This window comes from Onychostruthus taczanowskii, unplaced genomic scaffold, assembly GCF_017590055.1.
Source record: "Onychostruthus taczanowskii isolate IOZ18803 unplaced genomic scaffold, ASM1759005v1 scaffold110, whole genome shotgun sequence".
NCBI classification, from domain to species: domain Eukaryota; kingdom Metazoa; phylum Chordata; class Aves; order Passeriformes; family Passeridae; genus Onychostruthus; species Onychostruthus taczanowskii.
In genome coordinates, this window is record NW_024497630.1 from 181,915 (window position 1) to 200,438 (window position 18,524).

The window sequence follows — 18,524 nt, forward strand, 5'->3', positions numbered from 1 at the left end:
AGTACTGGAGAATTTTTTTCCCAATTTTTTTTTTTTTTTTGTCTCGGGTTTAAACCCTGAAGTTCCCAATAAAAGCATCTTTCAATGCAATATTCAGTCTAAATATATATTTATATATTTATAATGTATAAGGATAAATAAAATATGGCACAACAACATTTTGAAACAGCTTTTAGTGAAAACCTGATCCGCAAATGGAGCGGAAAATGGAAATGAAGCAAAAAAAAAAAATCAAAAAATACCTTTAAAACCAGTAAGACTTCAAATATTCATACACTGACTGCACATCTCTACTCCCAAAACTCCAATTCCTGTGATTTTTCCTCAGTGCTGCAAAGATAGTTCACAAAAACACTGTGTAGTTTCTGCTCCCCAAAAGCATTTTGGGTTCACAGCCCTGTCCAAGGCCCTCCCCTGCTCCCAGCCCTTAATCCTCTCTGTGCTTTTGGCTCAGGCAAAACAAGAAAAGCAGAATTTTCCACAACAGCCACCCCGGGGAGCTGGGATCATTCCAGGGTGGAGTTATCCAGGACAAAACAGAGACCCCTCAGGTTTCCCTGCCCTGGGGCAGAGGGGGAATTCCAGCACCGAGATCAAAGGGGTCACACAGGAGGTGACAGCGACAGGAGGAACCCGGGACCCTGGGGAGTGGCAGCTCCAGGAGCAGCTCCCTGGGGACAGTGAGCCCGGGCCGGGCTGGGGAGGGAAGGAAGGGCCCAGGGAAGGCCGAGCAGGAGGGGAATCCCCAGCACCGGGAGTCTCCTCTGCCAGCAACCAGCAGGACCCGGAGCAGGGCAGGGGAGCCAGAGCATCCCGAGGGCACAGCTGGCACAGCTGGCACAGATCCCCAGTGCCAAGGTGGGCCCTGAAGGGACTCAGAGGGGCCGGAAGCACTGACTGTCCCCTCCCTGAGCCAGGGCTGGGTGTCCCCAGCAGCTCTGCACTGCTGGGACTGGCCCTGCCACCACCCCTCGGCCTCTCCTCTGCCTGGACTCTCTTACAAGTGGAAAAATATCCACTGGTAGCAGATTCTGCTTTCTGAACACACAATCCCAGCAAGAACCAAACCCCAGGCTGCCTGCCCATGGCCAAAAGAAAAGGCCTGGAAGGGGCAGCCCAGCAGAACACAAAGATCCAGGTCCTTCCAAGGGAAGGCTGGGCTGAGATGGAAACAATGAGCACAGGCAGCAAATTCCCTGTGGTGGGGAGCACCTGAGCTGTTGTACCCCAGAGCTGGGGTGAAGGTGCAGGAGCAGCAGGTGAGGCAGGGCTGGCTCTCACCCACCTCCTCCCAGATGTGTCTGTACAGAATCAGAACAGTTTGGGAAGATTGGAAAGCACCTTTAAAGGTCCAACCCCAAAGAAGGCTGAAGAAGTGACCCCAGCACACGTCTCAGAAGGAAACCTGTCCCCAGGGGTGAGGGCAGGGACACAGCCCCAGGCAGCCCTGGAGCAATGCTGCAGCTGGACATGTTTCCAGGTGGGATGGAAGAGCTGATCAGACTGGAAACCTCTCCACTCCCAGATTGAAATTGTTCAAGTGACTTCCTCAAGGATTAAATTTGACTAAACAAAGAAGTGACTCAGCTGAACTGAGTGCGACCCAGAGCTGGGTGAGTTTCACACTAAGGAGTGTCAAGTCCTGGGGATTTGGAATCTCTGGATTCAAAAAGAGATGAGTAAATTCATTCATTACCAAGTGATGTCACCTTCCTGCCTGCAGGACCTCAGGGACTGTGGGTGTGATCCCAGACCCTCCAAGCTCAGCTTGATCCCAGGAGTGAGGGGGAATCCCACTTCCCATGCCAGGCTGAGCCAGAGCCCAACCCCAGCCACGAGCAGAGGGAGCACAAAGCCTGCATGGAAGGTGAAGTGCTGCCCCAACAGGAAGGAAGATAAAGAGATGGAAGCACAAGAATTTCTGGTCTGTGTGGTCGAGGAGACACAAATTCCTGGTGATCAGAAGGAGCTGGAGATGAGCTCAGTCCCAGAATGGCAGGACAGTGAGGATGTGCTGCACTCCCTGCTGCTTCCCCAAAAAGCTGCTTTCCTCCTCTCTCCCACTGCATCCACAGCTGAAGGGAGGTGAAGATGCTCCCAGACTGATCCACACCTTCCTGCAGGGAACAGCCTCGTTTGTACCAAGCCTAGAGGGGATGGAGGGACACCTCCAGCCCCCATTATCCCCTGCACCAGCTCGGATCCAGCCTCTGCATCCTCAGCAGTGCCTTCCCACTCTCTCCCTCAGCAATCCAACTGCTGGGTGTCTCCACACCCCTGGCTGATGGAAGAAGAATTGCTGCTGAATTACTCATCTGCAACAAATCCCAAATTTAGGTCCAGTGCCTTTGGAGTCCTCCCAGCACCGTGGGTCCCAGGGGACTGGGCCTGGTGAGCCAAAGGTGGCAAATGCCCAAGAAAGGAAGAGCCCACGCAAGCCTTGTTCCTCAAGGCTGACATTCAGCAGCAGGGACAGGTTTTCCTCAGCACAGCACTCAGGAAGTTCCATTTTTTTGGCAGCAGACTTGCTCCAAGATGTGTTTTTGCTTCCTGGCGAGTCCTTTGCTGGCAGCAGGGGTGTGGAGGAGGGGGAATTGTGTGACAGCCCCAGAAGGACTGGACCCAGCACCAGCAGGAGAAATTCTCTGTTTTGGAACTGTTTGGTTTTGATTGCTCCAGAGGATCTTCAATTATTGCAAACAGGTTTCAGCTCCTGGCTCAGTGCTCCAGCAGTGGGGTCACAGCTGTGGCCATATGGATCAGATCCCAGCAGCTCCAAGGTCTGCCTCCAGCCAGGTGAGAGCTCTTCCCAGTGTGCAGACAGAGCAGCAGGAGACTGGCCAGGAGCTGGACTTGATGAGCCTCCAGGTCCCTTCCAACTCAGGATGTTCTGTGAGTCCACGATTTTAAGCTGAGCTTGCCCCACATCATGGCAAAGCAATAAAAGGTCAGGGGAGAGGGAAGACAAAACCAGGAATCTCTTGGCAAAAACATCTCCCAGCTCAGCCAGTGCCGAGGCACCAGCCCCAAACTGTCCCCTTGGCTTCCACCTCAGTGCTGAGCAGGCCCCTCTGGAAGCACAATCTGGAACCACGACCAGGAGCAGCAGCAGTGCAGGGCCTGGGCTGGGGGAAGACACCAGCAAGGCTGGAGCAGCTCCAGGTCCCACCAGGGTGGGAACAGCAGGCACTGGGATGCCAGCAGGCAGCGGTGCACAGGCAGGGCAAGGCTGATGCTCAGGCTGACTGGATCCCTTCCCAGGAATCCCAAAGATTCTCTCCTGGGTCTGGTTCTCTTGGGCCTTCCTGGATCACATCTGGAGAGTCACAGACTCAAAAATCCTGGGGGATGGCAGTGGCTCAGTCACAGGTGAGTGCTGAGCTCCAGGGGTTGTGCTGCCCATTCCTGAGGCTGCTCCTGAGCCAGCCCTGCCTTGGACACTGGCTGGCCACCAAAGGTGACACTGAGGGACAGACAGGCTTTGCTTTTCCACAGCACCCAGCAAAGAGCAGGGGACAAACTCCTCACCCAAGGCCTTTTCTCCAAAGGGTCCTGGAATCACAGAATTGTGCAGGTTGGAAAAGATCTTTCAGACCAGAGAGTTGAGCTGTGGGATGACAGTGGCCAGGCCACCCTGACCTCTCTGACAGCTCAGCTGGCTCCCCAGAGCTGCTGGATGCAGAGCACATCATTGCCACAAGGATCTGTCCCTCCTCCATCCAGGGAGGGTCAGGTGCCAGCAGGGGGGTGACACAGGTGACCCAGGCGTGGAGCAGTGCCCAGAGGGTTCCATGGGATCTGTGGGTTGGCTCCTTCTCCAGCAGGAATCCTGGGAGTGCCTCGGGCACCACCCAAACCAGCACAGGGATGGCAGCTGAGTTTTCTTCCTGGATCTCCATGGCTGGAGGTGAAGGGAGGCACAAGAGCTCCAAGGGGCACCATATCCTGGTCCCTCTGCAGGAAAGGGTCTGATCAAACCAGGGGACGAAAAGCTTCTACTTGTATTTCCTCCTCTCTCTCTTTCACCAGAGATATAAATGATGGGTGAGAGGTAATTAGGAATTAATTAAGGCTGCTGCCCCTCCAGCAATCACTCATTTACAGTCTCCAGAGGCCCCAGCACTCTGCTGTGTGCTGGGGAGAAGCTGGAGCTGCCCAACTCCCAGCTGCAGAACATCTGGGTTACTGTGCTCCTGGATTCCAGGACATACACTGTGTTTGGCTCCTACGAGAAGCTACTGGATGTTCCTCTCACCCTGAGCATTCCTGCCCTTTCCCAGGTTCTCCTCGTGCTGCCAGTCCCTCAGCAGGACACACAAAGCAGAAACCAGTCCAAAATGCCCCCAACTCCCAGGGCTTTCAGTCCCCTCCCAGTGGATAAGGAGGCAAAGCCAGAGCCCAGAGGCTGCCACGGAAGACACAGCCAGGAATCCACAGGACAACTGCACTTGGTCCTAAACCTCCCCAAGACTGCCCAGGCTGAGGCACAGAGCTGAGCCCTGCAGAGGGTGGGAGCTGCTGCAGGCCCTGAGCCTTCCCAAACACTCCCAACCCTGCTGGATCCAGGCAGCAGGAGAGCCCAGGGGGGCACAGGGACCTCACTGACCCCAAACCCAGAGCAGCTCTTTGTGACCCTGGGGGGCTCCATGGAGCTCCTGCTGCAGTGGGAGACTCACCAGGGAGCACTAGAAGGGCTTTAAAGACAGTGCTGCCCCTATGAGCACCTGTTTTCCAAAGCCTGAATGTGATTTTTTTTCCAGTCATTTTGCTGTTGCAATCCCCTTTCTACTGTAGTTTTCTTTATTGGTGCTTGGCCCAGCCTGAACTCAGACCAGCCTGATTTCTACTTAAATGGATCCTCCTTCTCCTCCTCACTTTGTGCACTTGAATAAATAAGTTTTTACAGGTTAATTGTGCATTGTACAAACTAAAAACAAAGGAAATAAAGCATAGGAAACTCAGAAGTTTTCAGCTCTATAAAATCAGCCCTTCCTGCACACACGACACCGAGTCACGACGCAAGTGCCTGCCCCAGGGGGACAGTGACAGCACAGGCAGCCAGGTCAGGGTGTTTTTGTGAACTACCATTCAAGAACCTACTCAAAAGCAAAGGAACACAAAAGCAAAATGCACCTTGTTAATCCATGTACACGGCCAAGCCGGGTCGGAGTCAAGTATTAAAACCCTACCAAGAAACACGTCGTGCTTGGAAGGAAAGAACAACGAGCTGAGCAAACTCTGCAGCCTGCAGCAGGACAGAAACACAACGTTCAGTCTTCCCAAAGCTGGGGAAAGGGCTGCACCAGCACCAGCCAGCACACACCCTGTTCAAACACCAAGGCCAGCCCCAAGAAGCAAGTTACCAGACCAGCTACCAAAATTCACAGTGACCCCAGCACCACCAGCAACTGCAAATGGCCCAGGGAAGTAGTTTGGATGGGGCAGGACTTGGATTTCTCCTGTTCCAGCTGTGCCTGCGTGGGCTGTGCCTGCCCAGGCTGCTCCAGAGGGGAGCACAGAGCCCTCGTTAGTCACAAACTCAATTAAAACCCACCCAGTTAAAAAGCGCCCGGCTCAGTCCGAACCAAACCCCAGGGGGAGAATTCCTTCCTCTGCCAGCCCCGGCTGCCAACCAAGAGGATTTTGGGATATGAACACAGTCAAGGGAATAAATAATCTGCAGACCTTTAAAAACTGGGTTTGGCATTGGTCAACCCCCAAAATCAGCACCAAGGATTCAAACCAGAGGCACAGTTCTGACGGACAAAATAGCACCGAGGAGGCTCTTTTACATCTCTGCTGGTGTGCCAGTCCTTTAGTATTCAGAGAATTTAATAATAATAACTTGTATTTATGAATCTAGGTGGAATAAAATAAGTCAAAATTGTTTTCACTTTAAAAAAAAGATAAATATTTTATCTAAACTATCAACAATACAAACTGGAGCTTTAAGCATTTCTTTTGCCTTTTTTTTTTTTTCCTTTTTTCCTTTTTTTTTAGTCAGATTCACAGTAATTGTATGCTCTGTTGTTTAGGTCTTTTTTATGTTTTTTTTTTTTTTTTTTTGTCCAGTAGTAAGAGTAGAAACCCCTGCACAGGCCAGGTGAGCACCTTTCAGTGGAAGCCGAGTGAAGTTGGTCCACGTTGTCCTTGCATAGGTCACATTGGGTTGAGGTAGAAATCCTAGTTACCTGCACAACAGGAGGAGAGGAAGAGACTCATCTAAATAAAAGGCAAAAATCTGCTGTGTTGTTAGATGTGTCAATCATTCCTACATTGCTCCAAGACCTCTTCAGATGAAGCAAATCTTGACCCAATCCCAATTAGAGGAAAGGAAGGATGTTCCAAGGGACGTGTGGCCCCTCCAAAAGCTGCAGTTTTTCAAGCTGTGGCTGTGTTGAACTCTGTCCTATGGGTCTGAAATCAAGTGAGGGGAAAAGAGTAAAAAAGGTATTTTCCCCCTCAGTACTTCACCTTTTTATAGTAGAAGTTAATCTGCTTTGAGTTTTGTTATTATTGTGGGGGAAGGACATTATGAATCCCAGAATGGCTCAGGTTGGGAGGGACCACAAAGCCCACCCAGTGCCACCCCTGCCATGGCAGGGACACCTCCCACCATCCCAGGCTGCTCCCAGCCCTGTCCAGCCCGGCCTTGGGCACTGCCAGGGACCCAGGGGCAGCCACAGCTGCTCTGGGCACCCTGTGCCAGGGCCTGCCCACCCTGCCAGGGAACAATTCCTGCCCAAGATCCCATCCAGCCCTGCCCTCTGCCAGTGGCAGCCATTCCCTGGGTCCTGTCCCTCCAGGCCTTGTCCCCAGCTCCTCTGCAGCTCTCCTGGAGTCCCTTCAGGCCCTGCAAGGGGCTCTGAGCTCTCCCTGGAGCCTTCTCTTGTCCAGGTGAGCACCTAGAGCTCTGGCTCCAGTGCAGAGAAGCAAAGCAGATTATTTCAGTTCCCAGTTCCTGCTTCCAGCCCTGGTTCCCCAAGGATTGAGCACATCTGAACACATTTCTGTCCGCACTGAAATCAAGGGCACTGCTCAAATACCTTGGCTTCAAGTCACAGGGCTTGGGATCACAATCACCTCTGGTACCATCAGTTCTGCTCCTGTGCTCCACAACCCAGCTTTGACACCCAGCTACTCTTTTCCAAGTCCCTTCTGTGCTTTGCCTCTATTTTCAGTATTTTTCAGTGACAAGGGACAGTCACACCTGATGGATCCTAGTCCATCATGGTCTCATATCCAGGTAATTCCAACAGAGACTCTCACACTGTCCTCACACACAGACCCCAAACTGACCCTCCCCATCATCCCCATCTTCTTTCATCTCCATCCTTTCTCTGTTTGGGGTTTTCCAAGCCCTCCTCTCTGCTGGCACACAAAGCGCTTCCTCAGCCTCCCTTTCCTGCAGGGAAGGACCTGGCAATACTTACGTGCCTCCCAAAAGCCTAACCAGGGGTTTGTGGTGTCTGAGGAGGAATTTGATGAGGAAGACACTACACACAATGCACAGAGGCTCTCTCAGGTATGTTGTAATCGAGTTTTATAAGCAGCAAAGTGTGTTCAACCACGTTTGTAGTTTTGGTACCAGTGGACAGCAACAATATCACAGACCTACAAGGAAAGCACGGAGCCAGCTCTGGGGCTGGACACGCTGGATGCACTTGGCAAGCACGAGTTGGTACAGCAGGATTGCCACAGAGTGTTTGATGAACCACAGGACCCAGCTCTGTGGTGGTACAGTTTATTCTAGAGACAGTTCAATAAATACCTGCTGCAGGAGAAATGCACACAGCCTCCAGAACCCTCCTCTCCTACAGCCTTTGTGGAGTGGAGCCCACTTCCCCCTGCACATTCCCTGTGCTCCCAGGGCTTGTGAGCAAAAATAAAACATCTGCTGGGGCTGTTCCTGCTGGCCCTGGCAGCAAGTCCAGCACAGGGAAGTGACAGGGGGTCACAGCCCTTCTCTGCTACCTGTGCTTGTGTTTCCAGTGATGCAGGGGACACTGACTGCACTGCAGGCCCAGGGAATTTGCTCTCCAAGCAAAGCTGAAGCTTATAACCTAGAGATTGTTAACTTTATGACTATTTAGAGCAGCTGTTGTTGACTGGCAGTTTTTACTGACCACCACATTGTCACAAAGAGTCACAAAGAGGCACCTTTGGGCACCTCAATGCTACGGACAAGGACTGGTTTGGGATAAACAGGCTGTGCAAGAGGGGAGGGGGATCGGATGGGCAACATCCACTTCCAAAAACTGTATAAAACCACATGGAAAACAGGCATTTCCTCCTGTTACTACCTCCAGAAAGAATCCTTTCTCTTTCTATGAAGAGACCTCAGCCTGAACATAACCCTGAGCCAGAGCAGAGTTACCCCTGTGAGCACTCCTTGTCGAGAAATCCTGACTCCCAGAACAGAGAGCACCAACACTTCCCATCCTCTGCCACCAGCTGATTTGCTCCCCACATTTTAGAGATTCCTCTCCCCATTTTAGAGGTTTCTGTCCCCCATTTTAGGGCCCATTTTCCCCGTTTCAGAGGTTCCTGTTTCACGGAGCCCGGCCCCGACCTCTCTCTGCAAAGGAAGAAGCGTCAGTGAGCATCTCGCACGCAAACTCCTCTGGTTTTGTGTCTGGCCTTACCTTACAAAACAAGAACTGTTAGCTAAGCAAGCTCTTTATCGTGGCTTAACCCCCGAAAGGTGCGAAGCATAAGGAGGCTGCATGCCAAGGGTCACCCACATAGCGGCCGTGCCAGCGGCGTTGGGCTGCGGGAGCACGCGGGGCAGGGGCGGGTGATGGACTGTAAAGGAGGGACGGGAGGGTTTGTGCTGGAGAGAAGCCAGTTTAAGAGACAAAGAAGAGTTAGACTGGACAGGAGCAGAGGAGGAGGAGGGCAGGAACGTCTCGCCAGGAGGGATGGAGGGCAGGTTCTGCAGGAGAGCAGGCTCGGAGTTAGAAGCGAGTAAAGGAGGAGGGGGAGGCAAGGACACGTTAGGAGGGGGTGGAGGGGGATGGAAGACAGATTGCACTGGAGCTCTGTTGAGGTGCTGAGCAGGTCTAGTCTCACTAGATGTTACTAAATTAGAGGAAGAGGGTGGGAAGGATGAGGATGAGGTGCTGGCAACAGCCTGCAGAGGGTTTAAGCTTAGCACGGTGCTGCTAGAGACAGCACTGCTGCTGAAACTGGCTCCAAATTGATGAGGAGAGGAGGCAGAAGGCACCGCATGGTTAAAAATACCTGCAAACAGGAGAGAAAAACTCAGCTTCAACAGATGGGCTTTGTACAGTCTCAAGTGACAAGAGAAACAAAACAAAAAAGAAAAAAAAAAAAGGAAACAAACAAACACAAGCAAAATTATAATAGTTACAGCCCCATACAAAAATGTGCAGCGTGAGAAGGCAGCAAGCAATGAAGAGATAATGGTGCAGGCCAGGAGGTACAAAAGGTTCCACTTACCTTTCCTACTGCCAACCTCTAAATGCCACGAGGAAAAATGGTCAGACCCAAGAACTGTCAGTTCTATACCACACGGGCAGAGTTTTGATGAGATTAGAAGTGATCTTAGAGTTGCTTATCTGAAGACTCAAAGTGCTTCTCTTCCCTCCCCATCCTCCTGCTCCCCCACTTACAGGGCAGCAGAGGGGAGGTGTAATTCCAGCAAATCTACGTGCTGAGAGATGTGAGAGTTAGGATTTCCCGACATGGTGCCTGAATGATTATGGACAGGTAAGAAAAACTGCCCTAGACACTTAGAAATGGCAGGTTCAGCCTATCCTCTGTCCTGCCAGTTTGTCCCCGGTGTGGGCACAGAAGCCAAGCCTGTGCAGAATCCCAGAAGTGCAAGGTGCATATGGCATTGCCCTTCCTGGCCAAGAAATGCTCTTCATGTCCATTCAAGATCAGAATGCTATAGAAATCCCAACACCAGCTCCTCTGATGTTCTGCTCCTCCTGGATCATGCTAAATCCATTCAAGGCCTAAACTCAACCTTTACTCAAGTTGACAAGTTAGAGATCCTTAACATGGTAGCAGGACAAGTCAAATCTGTTACCTGCAGGCAGACCTAAGTTGGTTCCAACACAGCAACATCTGAACAAGCAAACATTATCAATCACAAAGTCTGGGTGTATTGTTTCATTAAGGTGGTACAACAAGCTCATCTAGCAGACAAAGCTCATGAGATTTCACTGTAGGGAACTGAAATCATCCTAGCAATTCCAAGAGAGAGAAAGAGAGAGAGAGGAGACTGGTTATGTGGGACAGATCTGCTTTGCATCCTGTAGAAATGAAAGGGTTTCACCCCTGGAGAGGCAGTGTCAGACTTTCCTTTAGGCCCTGTCTTATACCAGAGAAAGAGTTCTGCCTACCTCCAACTGTTCCACCTGTAACCCCAGGAGAGAAGTTCCCCATAGTGTGAGAGTTAGTCAGTCTGGTTGCAGCTGATGACACGTGGACCAGACTGGCAGCAGCTGGCATTGAATTAAATAAGGACTGCAATACTGAGGAATTTGTCACCGAGTTGAGGTTTGCTTGCAAGGCCATGGGGCCGAGGGGGAACTGCGATCCAGTGGTCAGAGTGTTGAGGAAAGGATGGTGCGTCGGGACAGACGGCGCTGGGTTCCCTGCTGAGGAAACAGCAGTAGAAAGGCTTTTACCATTCAGAAGGCCACCAGACGAAACAGCAGCAGAAATGAAAAGGTTGTGGCCGTTTTTAAACTCCACATCTCGGTCCCTTCCCTTGCCGACCTTTCCGTTGTGCTGCACAGAGTTTTTCTCCACAGCCCCCCCCGCTCGGGCGCTCAGCTCGCTGAGCTCCTTGCCCTTCACCCCCGGCCGGCTCAGCTCTTCTCCCTTGGTGCCCAGACCTTCCAGCTGCCTCTTGTTCAGGAACAGGTTGGTGTCTGACACCCCCAGGTCCTTGCCTCGCTGCGAGGGGAAGCCCAGGGAGCAGTTGGGAGCCGAGCCATCCCCAGCTTTGTGTGGAAGAGCAGCGCTGTCCATGAAGCCGTGCAGGCCCAGCTCGGAGGACAGGCCCCCGTTGTAGCTGAAGCCATTGGGGGGGTTTGTGCCAGGGCTCAGCCCATCCGAGGGCACTGCCAGGCTCTTCCTGGGGTGTCCTGGGACCTTGGTGTCCATGGGCAGCCCGTCCTCGGAGGGAGGCCTGAAGGCAAACAGGGAGTTCTGGCTCAGAGCTGACACGGCCTGCAAGGGGCTGTCTGTGGTTTTGGTCAGGTTGATGTCAGATATCGGTGAAAAAGTCGATTTCCATTTGCTGCTGTTCATGTTCTCGTTGCTTTGTGCTTGTTTCCTCCCCGATATGCTGCCACCTGGTTGCGGGGGGAAGGTTTGTAAATGTCAGTAAACAGCATTCACTCAGTCTGCCCCGTGAGAACAGGGTTTTATAGAATCACAGAGTCCTTAAGGCTGGAAAAGACTTTAAGATCATAAAATCCAACCATCAACCAGCACCACCACCACGGTTATCACTAAACCATGTCTCCAAGCATCCCATCCATTGATTTTCTGAACACCTCCAGGGATGGTGACTCCACTATTGCCCTGGGCAGCCCCTTCCAATGCCTGACCACCCTTTTAGTGAAGAAACTCTCACAATATCCAATCTAAACCTCCCCTGGCACAGCTTGAGGCCATTTCTTCCTGCCTTGTCCCTTGTTTCCTGGGAGCAGAGCCTGATTCCCCCTGGCTGTCCCCTCCTCTCAGGGAGCTGTAGAGAGTGAGGACTCCCTGAGCCTTCTTTTCTCCAGGCTGAGTTCCCCCAGCTCCCTCAGCTGCTCCTGGTGATCCAGACCCTTCTCTGAACAGCACCCACATTTTTTATCCTTCAAAACCCACCTTTAATCAGCCTGTAATTCTATTTCTGAACCAAAGGCAGAAATACTTGTGAAGTCATCTAAAAGTCCTTGAAAATCAGTTTAACACTCTGGAAAAGTCTGAGAATACTGATCTGCTTTGTCCCCCTATACCTGTACTACAGATCCCTCCTCAAACCCTGAGTCAGTGAAAAAACTGGTCAGATCTTTGTTGACCTATGACTACAGAAAGAAGTGACCCAAAATCTGTAATTAGCAGCCATCTGGCTTAATGATGATAAAGAATAACATTTGGTCTAGCAGCAAAGAGAAACATCCCACTGACTGTCAGCTTCACCCATCCCCAGGCTCAGCCATTGCCACAAACAATTCCCATTACCATTTTCACAATTCACACTTACCATTTTCAACAGTCTTCTGTGGAGATTTGCTTTCCAATGATATTGTTGCAATTTTCCTCTCAATTCTAGTGGGAAAATAGAAAGGTTACAGCAAACCTGTAGCAAACCTTCTGTTGCACATTTCCCATCACAATCTATACTACTCATGATCTTATCAAATGAGAGAGTATAAAAAACCAATTCAGTCCCACAGTTTTGTGTCACTAAAGAAATTTATAAACATCCAAAAAACCCACCACAAACTTTAGGCAGGAGCTATTACAGAATTACTGCTCTTTGACAGGATTAGTGCACATTCAGAGAACTTTTTTGTTTTCTTTCAAAACAAGAAGCAGAGACACATTACTATAGTGGTTATTTCTCTCAGAACCATAGGATGGTTTGGGTTGGGAGGGACCTTAAAGCTTATCCAGTGCCACCCCTGCCATGGCAGGGACACCTTCCACTGTCCCAGGGTGTTCCTAACCCTGTCCAGCCTGGCCTTGGGCACTGCCAGGGATCCAGGGGCAGCCACAGCTGCTCTGGGCACCCTGTGCCAGGACCCTCCCAGGCTCCTGCCATCCCTGGGCTGAGCCCCCTCCTGATTCCTGCTGAATCGAGGGGAGGAGAGGGGCAAACAGGCTGGTCTGGGGGCTGCCAGCAGGATTGGGGCGCAGGAGATGCAGCTGAGGTGGGGGTGGTGGCTGGCACATGTCACTGTGTCCTTACACATCAGCCCAGCCCCTGTCCCTGCACAGCCACCCCAACAAGCCCACCCTGAGCACCCCTGGCAGCGCTGTCCAAACGCTCCTGCAGCTCTGGCAGCCTTGGGGCCGGGACCATTCCCTGGGCAGCCTGGGCAGTGCCAGCACCCTCGGGGGCAAGAACCTTTCCCTGAGCTCCATGCCAAGCCCTGGCACAGCTCCAGCCCTTCCTGGCCTCCTGTCCCTGTCCCAGAGCAAAGTTCAGCCCCTGCCTCTCTGCCTCCCCTGGGGAGGAGCTGCAGCCCCCGAGGAGCCTCCCCTCAGTCTCCTCCATTTTTCAGTCATCTCTCCAGCAGTTATCTCCAAGGCCAGACCCTGCCAGCCTTGTAAACACAGCAGCAGCAACAGCAGGTTCCCACATTCTACTGGCTGAATACCTTCCCTGTTCACAGCTTCAACCACATAAGAGGTCTGGGATAATGGGATGGGCCTTCAAGCAAGGAGAACAAAGAGGCTTTAAACCCACCCCTCCTGCTGAGAGCTGTGTTATCAGCCCTGAGAGAAACCCTACCCTGAAACTGTGCCTGTGCATTCACCTGCTGCTATTGTGCTCATCCTCAGAGCCCTGCTCGTCATCCGATGTCAGGGGGGAGTAATGGACACCGTTGCTCTGAACGAGGGGCTTCTCTTTTTTCAGCACTGGGGGCTGGTCATTGTCCTGGTAAGGAACAGGAGAGTTCTTCAGGGAGTTTTCAGGAGAGGAAATGGCTGTTATTTCTAAGGGCTGGTTAATGTTATTGACCTGGGTGAGAAGGAAAGAAAGCAGTTACACATGAGAGTATCCCTGGAAAAGCAGCTTGTTAAGGATTTTAATGCAGGTTTAACTTGCTCTGGGACATCAAACAGCTGCTTGTTTAGCACTGCTGCTATCTTCCACCTCCTGCATCAGAACCTGGGTGAAAGCTTAAATGTAACTTGGAAAAATAGCTAATTTTCATTCATTGATTTTATGTTTAACATCAGAAATGATGACCTGGGATAAACCTTTTCTTCTCAAAATACACTGCAGGATCACATGCACATAACTCTCTAGCTGGCTTCATTAGCAAGAATGCCATATGCTTCTGGCACTCCTCTGCTGTTTAGTCAATCTTAGCTTAAACTATTTTCAAAATATTGAATCTACAGCCTCAAAAATCAACTTCACTGCAGAAACAAGCTCTTTGTCATGAGGGAAGAGATTATTTTTAATTTTTAATGCTCTGACAGCAAAGAGCTCTTTGAAGACATTCTGCTTATACACAAACTGTTCACCAACTCAGTGAAAACAAGAAGCAGGAGAATTGCTGCAAAGAACCTTCATGGCAATTCCAGCTCCAGCCTGGGAGCCTGGAGCTTATCCCTTGTGGAATCTTCTGATTCCTTCCCCCTCAGGAAATCCCCAGAGCCTTGCCTTGGAGACACTTATCATAGTCTTTCCATAGTCTTACCATGGAATTTACCCGACCTGGGTGGACAGAAAAGACTTCCCCATGGAGTCTTGCCCAACATTGATCCATCCCAGTTCCTTTCCCCCCATGTCCCAACTTCCCGTGGTTTCTCCTTTCCCTGTTTCCTCCTTGGTTGTAGTACCCCTGCTGGCCAGCCCCATCTTCCCTGAAAGCCAAAGCCCTTTGCCCTGCCCTTTGTGCAGCCCCTGTACCCCCCCCACTCAAACCTTGTGCAGAGCACATGGTTTGTCTTTTGTCCCTGGTTTCCCACTGGCATGCTGAAATAAACCTCACTGGAACTGACTATATGTTATAGATACCCATTGTAATATTGGCTTTTCACAAATATTAAAATGGATTTTATATGTGTGATATTAAAGTAACTGTGTTATAACGATATAGTTTTTATTGCTATTATTAATTAAGCTTAGACATAGTAGTGAAATAGCTGATAAAAGTGTGCTTGTGCTAAAATGCCTGCTTGGATGAGATAACATCCAATGAACACATGCTGAGGACACCTGTACAGATCTGCCAACCATCAGCACTGTCTGAAGACAATATGGACCAAGGCCCAAACTGGAAGTGATAAAGAGAAGGAACCAAAAACCACAGTCAAGAAACACAAATGCTCTAAAAAGGAGGATCCAAGGAGAGGCCATGTAAAATAGTTCCTGGGATATGTAAACTCGTTTATGGATATGCATAAGGGTCTATGAATATGCAATAGGCTGATGTAAGGAAAAAGGTGTTTAAGGGGTATCCCCAAAGGCTGAGTGCAAGATGCACCTGGCCATAATAACCTTTGCTCTATGGTCCTTGTCTCCTCTTGTCCTTTATCAAACGCCTTAAATTTTCACAGGAGAGTGCAGGTGTTTTTCACAGGCTGAAAACCCTTCCTTTATTAAACTTCTTAAATTTTCACAGAACACTGCAGGTGTTTTTCACACCATACAAAAGGCCCTTCTGCCTCTCTTTGCTGAGCTAGCCATGGTGAGTGTGGTGTGTGTGTACTTGCCTGCCCTGCCTGAATGCTCACCCAAGCAGCTTTTCCACAGGAGATGCTCACTGGGGAACCGGTAACAGCAACCACCCTCCAACCCACACTGCAACCCTGACTCCAAGAGCTCTCCCAAAGCCCAGCTCGTGCCCTTACCATGGAGTTGATATTGAGGGGTGACCCCGAGGGCTGCGTGAAGAGCCCGGCCACGGAGGGCAGGGGTTTGCGTTTCGGGGAGACGGCGGCGTTCCCGCTGGCATTCCCAGTGTTGGATCTCTTCCGCCGGCCCCGCTTCTTCCCGTCCTGCCCGTGGGCCTGGCCGCCCTCCGGCCGGGCGCTGCCGGGCACGGGGCTGTGCTTGCTGGAAGGGGATTGTTTTACATGTCCTGTATTAGGAGAGATTGTAAAGATGATTCTCCTCTTGGCCTCGTTCTCAGGATCTGAAAACGCTGCATCACACTGCAGGTCCCCCTTTGTTCCTTCGGCAAAGATCTTCTGAGCCTCTGCACTCTGCAGTCCCCCTGCCAGGCTCTGGGCCGGGCCACTTAAGCGGGGGCTCGAGTGCTGCTGAGCAGGGGAGTTCTGCCCAGAGTTCCTCATCATTAGCAAAGGATGTTGTGGAGTGGAACTCCGAGACCCTACAGAGTTAAAGAGACTCCCAGAGTCGTCCAGAGCTGCCTGATCAACACTATGGTTAAGATGGGCTGGGCTGTTTGTAAGATTTCCATTGACTGCCACGGAGCCAGAAGAGTAAGAAAAACCTGTTGAGAGGGAAAGTATAGATCATTGCTGGGGCTGAGCGAGAGAGAGGTCACTGAGTACAGGGCTGGGAGGGCCAGGAGGGATTCCAGCTCTGCCTGGAGAACAGCCAGTGGCCCTGGATTACATGGGAAACACAGGGCTGCTTTTCCACAGGGCAGTGAGAACGTGGCTCTCTGGGTGCTGAGGTGCCAGCTGGGGGTTAGGGACTTCCACTGCTCTCTTGCCAGTTCAGGAAAATTCACTGCTATATGGAGGTACCCACAGAACACGTGCTCCTCCCAGTTTTACATGGAATTTGAGTTTAAGCTTTGTTTGAACTATTACCCCTTTTGAAATCAGGGCTCCTCTACTCTCAACTCCTTCCTTTCATCAAGGAAATGGATGGCCAGACTCAGTCCTCCCCTTCCCCAAAAAGAGAAGGACTTTGCCATCCACACAGCCCACCTCCTCCAAATTCAACAAAAGGCTGGGACTTAGGGAGTGACAGGGGACCTTCAAAGACATAGTGGCAGAAAAATTCCACAAGGAAGGAACTTTGGGATGGGAATTCAGTGTTTGTCTTGGGGTAATCATAAATGGGTTTAGGGCTCTAGGATGGCCTGGGCTCTCTAAATGAAAAGGGCAGAAGGGAACAACATGGTAATGGTTTAAAACAAGGTTTTTTTAAATACTTCATTTGATTTATAGATAAATGCAGCCAAGCCCTTTGCAAAACAGATACTGAAACAACCCAAGCCCCTCGGGGTGGTAAACACTGAGAACAAAAGCACTCTTTGGTGAGGGATCAGCTGCAGAACCTACTTTTCCTGGCCCAGAGTAGCTAAAGCGCATGATTTCCACGGATGAGTGAGTCAGAAGCAATGTCTGCACCTAAAGGGATCCCCATCCTCTCCCATTTGAGCTTTTCCCACCCATGTTGTTGTGCCTTTACAGCTGCTCACGAGGCACCTCCATAACGTGTCCCGAAAAATTCATTCTGCTATTTAAAGACCCTGTAAAATACAACTTTTAGAGCCAGATCACCAGCTCAGGACACAGCTGTGTCACCAGCTGCAGACACTCTGCAGGTCACCACTGCAGATACCAGCTTCAACACTCTGCAGATATGCCACACTGTAAATCTGTGGGAATATCTGGATCCCCACAGAATTCACAGCAGCAATTGTTTCTTTACAAGTAAAGGCACATCAATCCAACCCTTTATGCCAGATGCACCCAAGCTGGAGACACATCAGAGCATCATCCATGAGTTTCTGTCTCATCCACAGTTATCCAGCACTCCAGGGCCTGCAGCACCTGGCAACAAGTGCTTGGAAAACTCAGCTGGGTGCATTTGGGTGCTGCCCAACAGAGGAGCAGCTGTGCACAGGTGAGGCTGTTACCTGAGGTAGCCAAAGCCAGAGGCTTGTTTCCAGCAGCATTGCTTATGCCATTATGAGAACTAGCACCAATCTGCTTTTCAAGTGTCGATGAGTCTCTGCTCTGGTGAACTGGGCTGGGTGTGCTTCTCTGGGGAGAGAAAAAGGCATTTCAGGAAACAGCATCAGAAATCTCCAGCTTAAACCAAATTCACATGCATTAGTACATCTGCCTGGGAAGTAGCTCTGCTTCCTGTCTGCCCCAGATTCAGCTTGTTTTGAGAAAAGCATGGATCAGCACGTTATGGGCCCAAAAAATGTAGTGATGAATTATACTGCAGTAGTATCTCACACACAGCAGGCACCATGCAGAGAGGGAGGCTCCTCATCACAGGATATTCAGACTCAGGACAGCTCTGCCAGGAGCAGGAATGGCTCAGCCCACTGATGCAGCAGGGAGGAGACTGATGGTTGTATCATGTCTCCAGGCCTGTGCTCACAAAGCTCCCCAAAACAACCCCAAGGGGAACATGAAGTACATCAGGCCATGTTCTCTGGGACATTCTCTGAGGATGTTCTCCAAAACATGGAAAACACCTGTGAAATGGCAGCCTGAACAAACAGGGAGGTGCCACCCAGGGCTGACATTACCCTAAGGACACCCAGAGCTGAGCAGACTCTGGTAGTGCTAAAGCCAGAAGTCTTCAGCTGGAAAAATGCAATGGATTTAATTCTGTGAAACAACTCCAGCTTTCCCAATATGGGAGTGAAAGACAAACCATGGATGGATTCTAACTCAGAACTCTCAGGAAAAGCAGCAAATGCTTCTCAGCTCTCTGCTGCAGCACTGCTGTGACAAACTGGTGGGAGAAACTGGACCAGGCCTTTTTGAACTCAGTGAGGCAGGGACTTGTCACATCTCCAAAAGAGATGGTCCCAGAAGCTTTCTGCTACAGAGCAGTCACTCACATGTGAGGTATCCCAGCCCCAAGG

The 18,524-nt window shown here is 50.9% G+C and overlaps 1 protein-coding gene across 9 annotated transcripts in view; it reads right to left on the reverse strand.

Annotated features, from left to right (window-relative positions):
- Positions 1-2,575: 2,575 nt before the first annotated feature.
- DOT1L (DOT1 like histone lysine methyltransferase) overlaps positions 2,576-18,524 on the reverse strand; it is a 76,320-nt gene continuing 60,371 nt past the window's right edge. For 3 of the 9 annotated variants that reach the window (XM_041423315.1, XM_041423296.1, XM_041423352.1), the window contains 6 exons: positions 17,556-17,682; positions 15,568-16,172; positions 13,518-13,723; positions 12,239-12,303; positions 10,374-11,333; positions 6,784-9,243 (listed from right to left, as the gene is read on the reverse strand). In XM_041423315.1, the coding sequence (XP_041279249.1) occupies positions 8,681-9,243; positions 10,374-11,333; positions 12,239-12,303; positions 13,518-13,723; positions 15,568-16,172; positions 17,556-17,682 (2,526 nt within the window). In that variant the 3' untranslated portion in view covers positions 6,784-8,680. Of the gene's footprint in view, positions 6,192-6,783; positions 11,334-12,238; positions 12,304-13,517; positions 13,724-15,567; positions 16,173-17,555; positions 17,683-18,524 lie in introns of those variants that run through there. The other 6 variants (XM_041423287.1, XM_041423342.1, XM_041423325.1 and 3 more) reach the window with 6 other exon arrangements.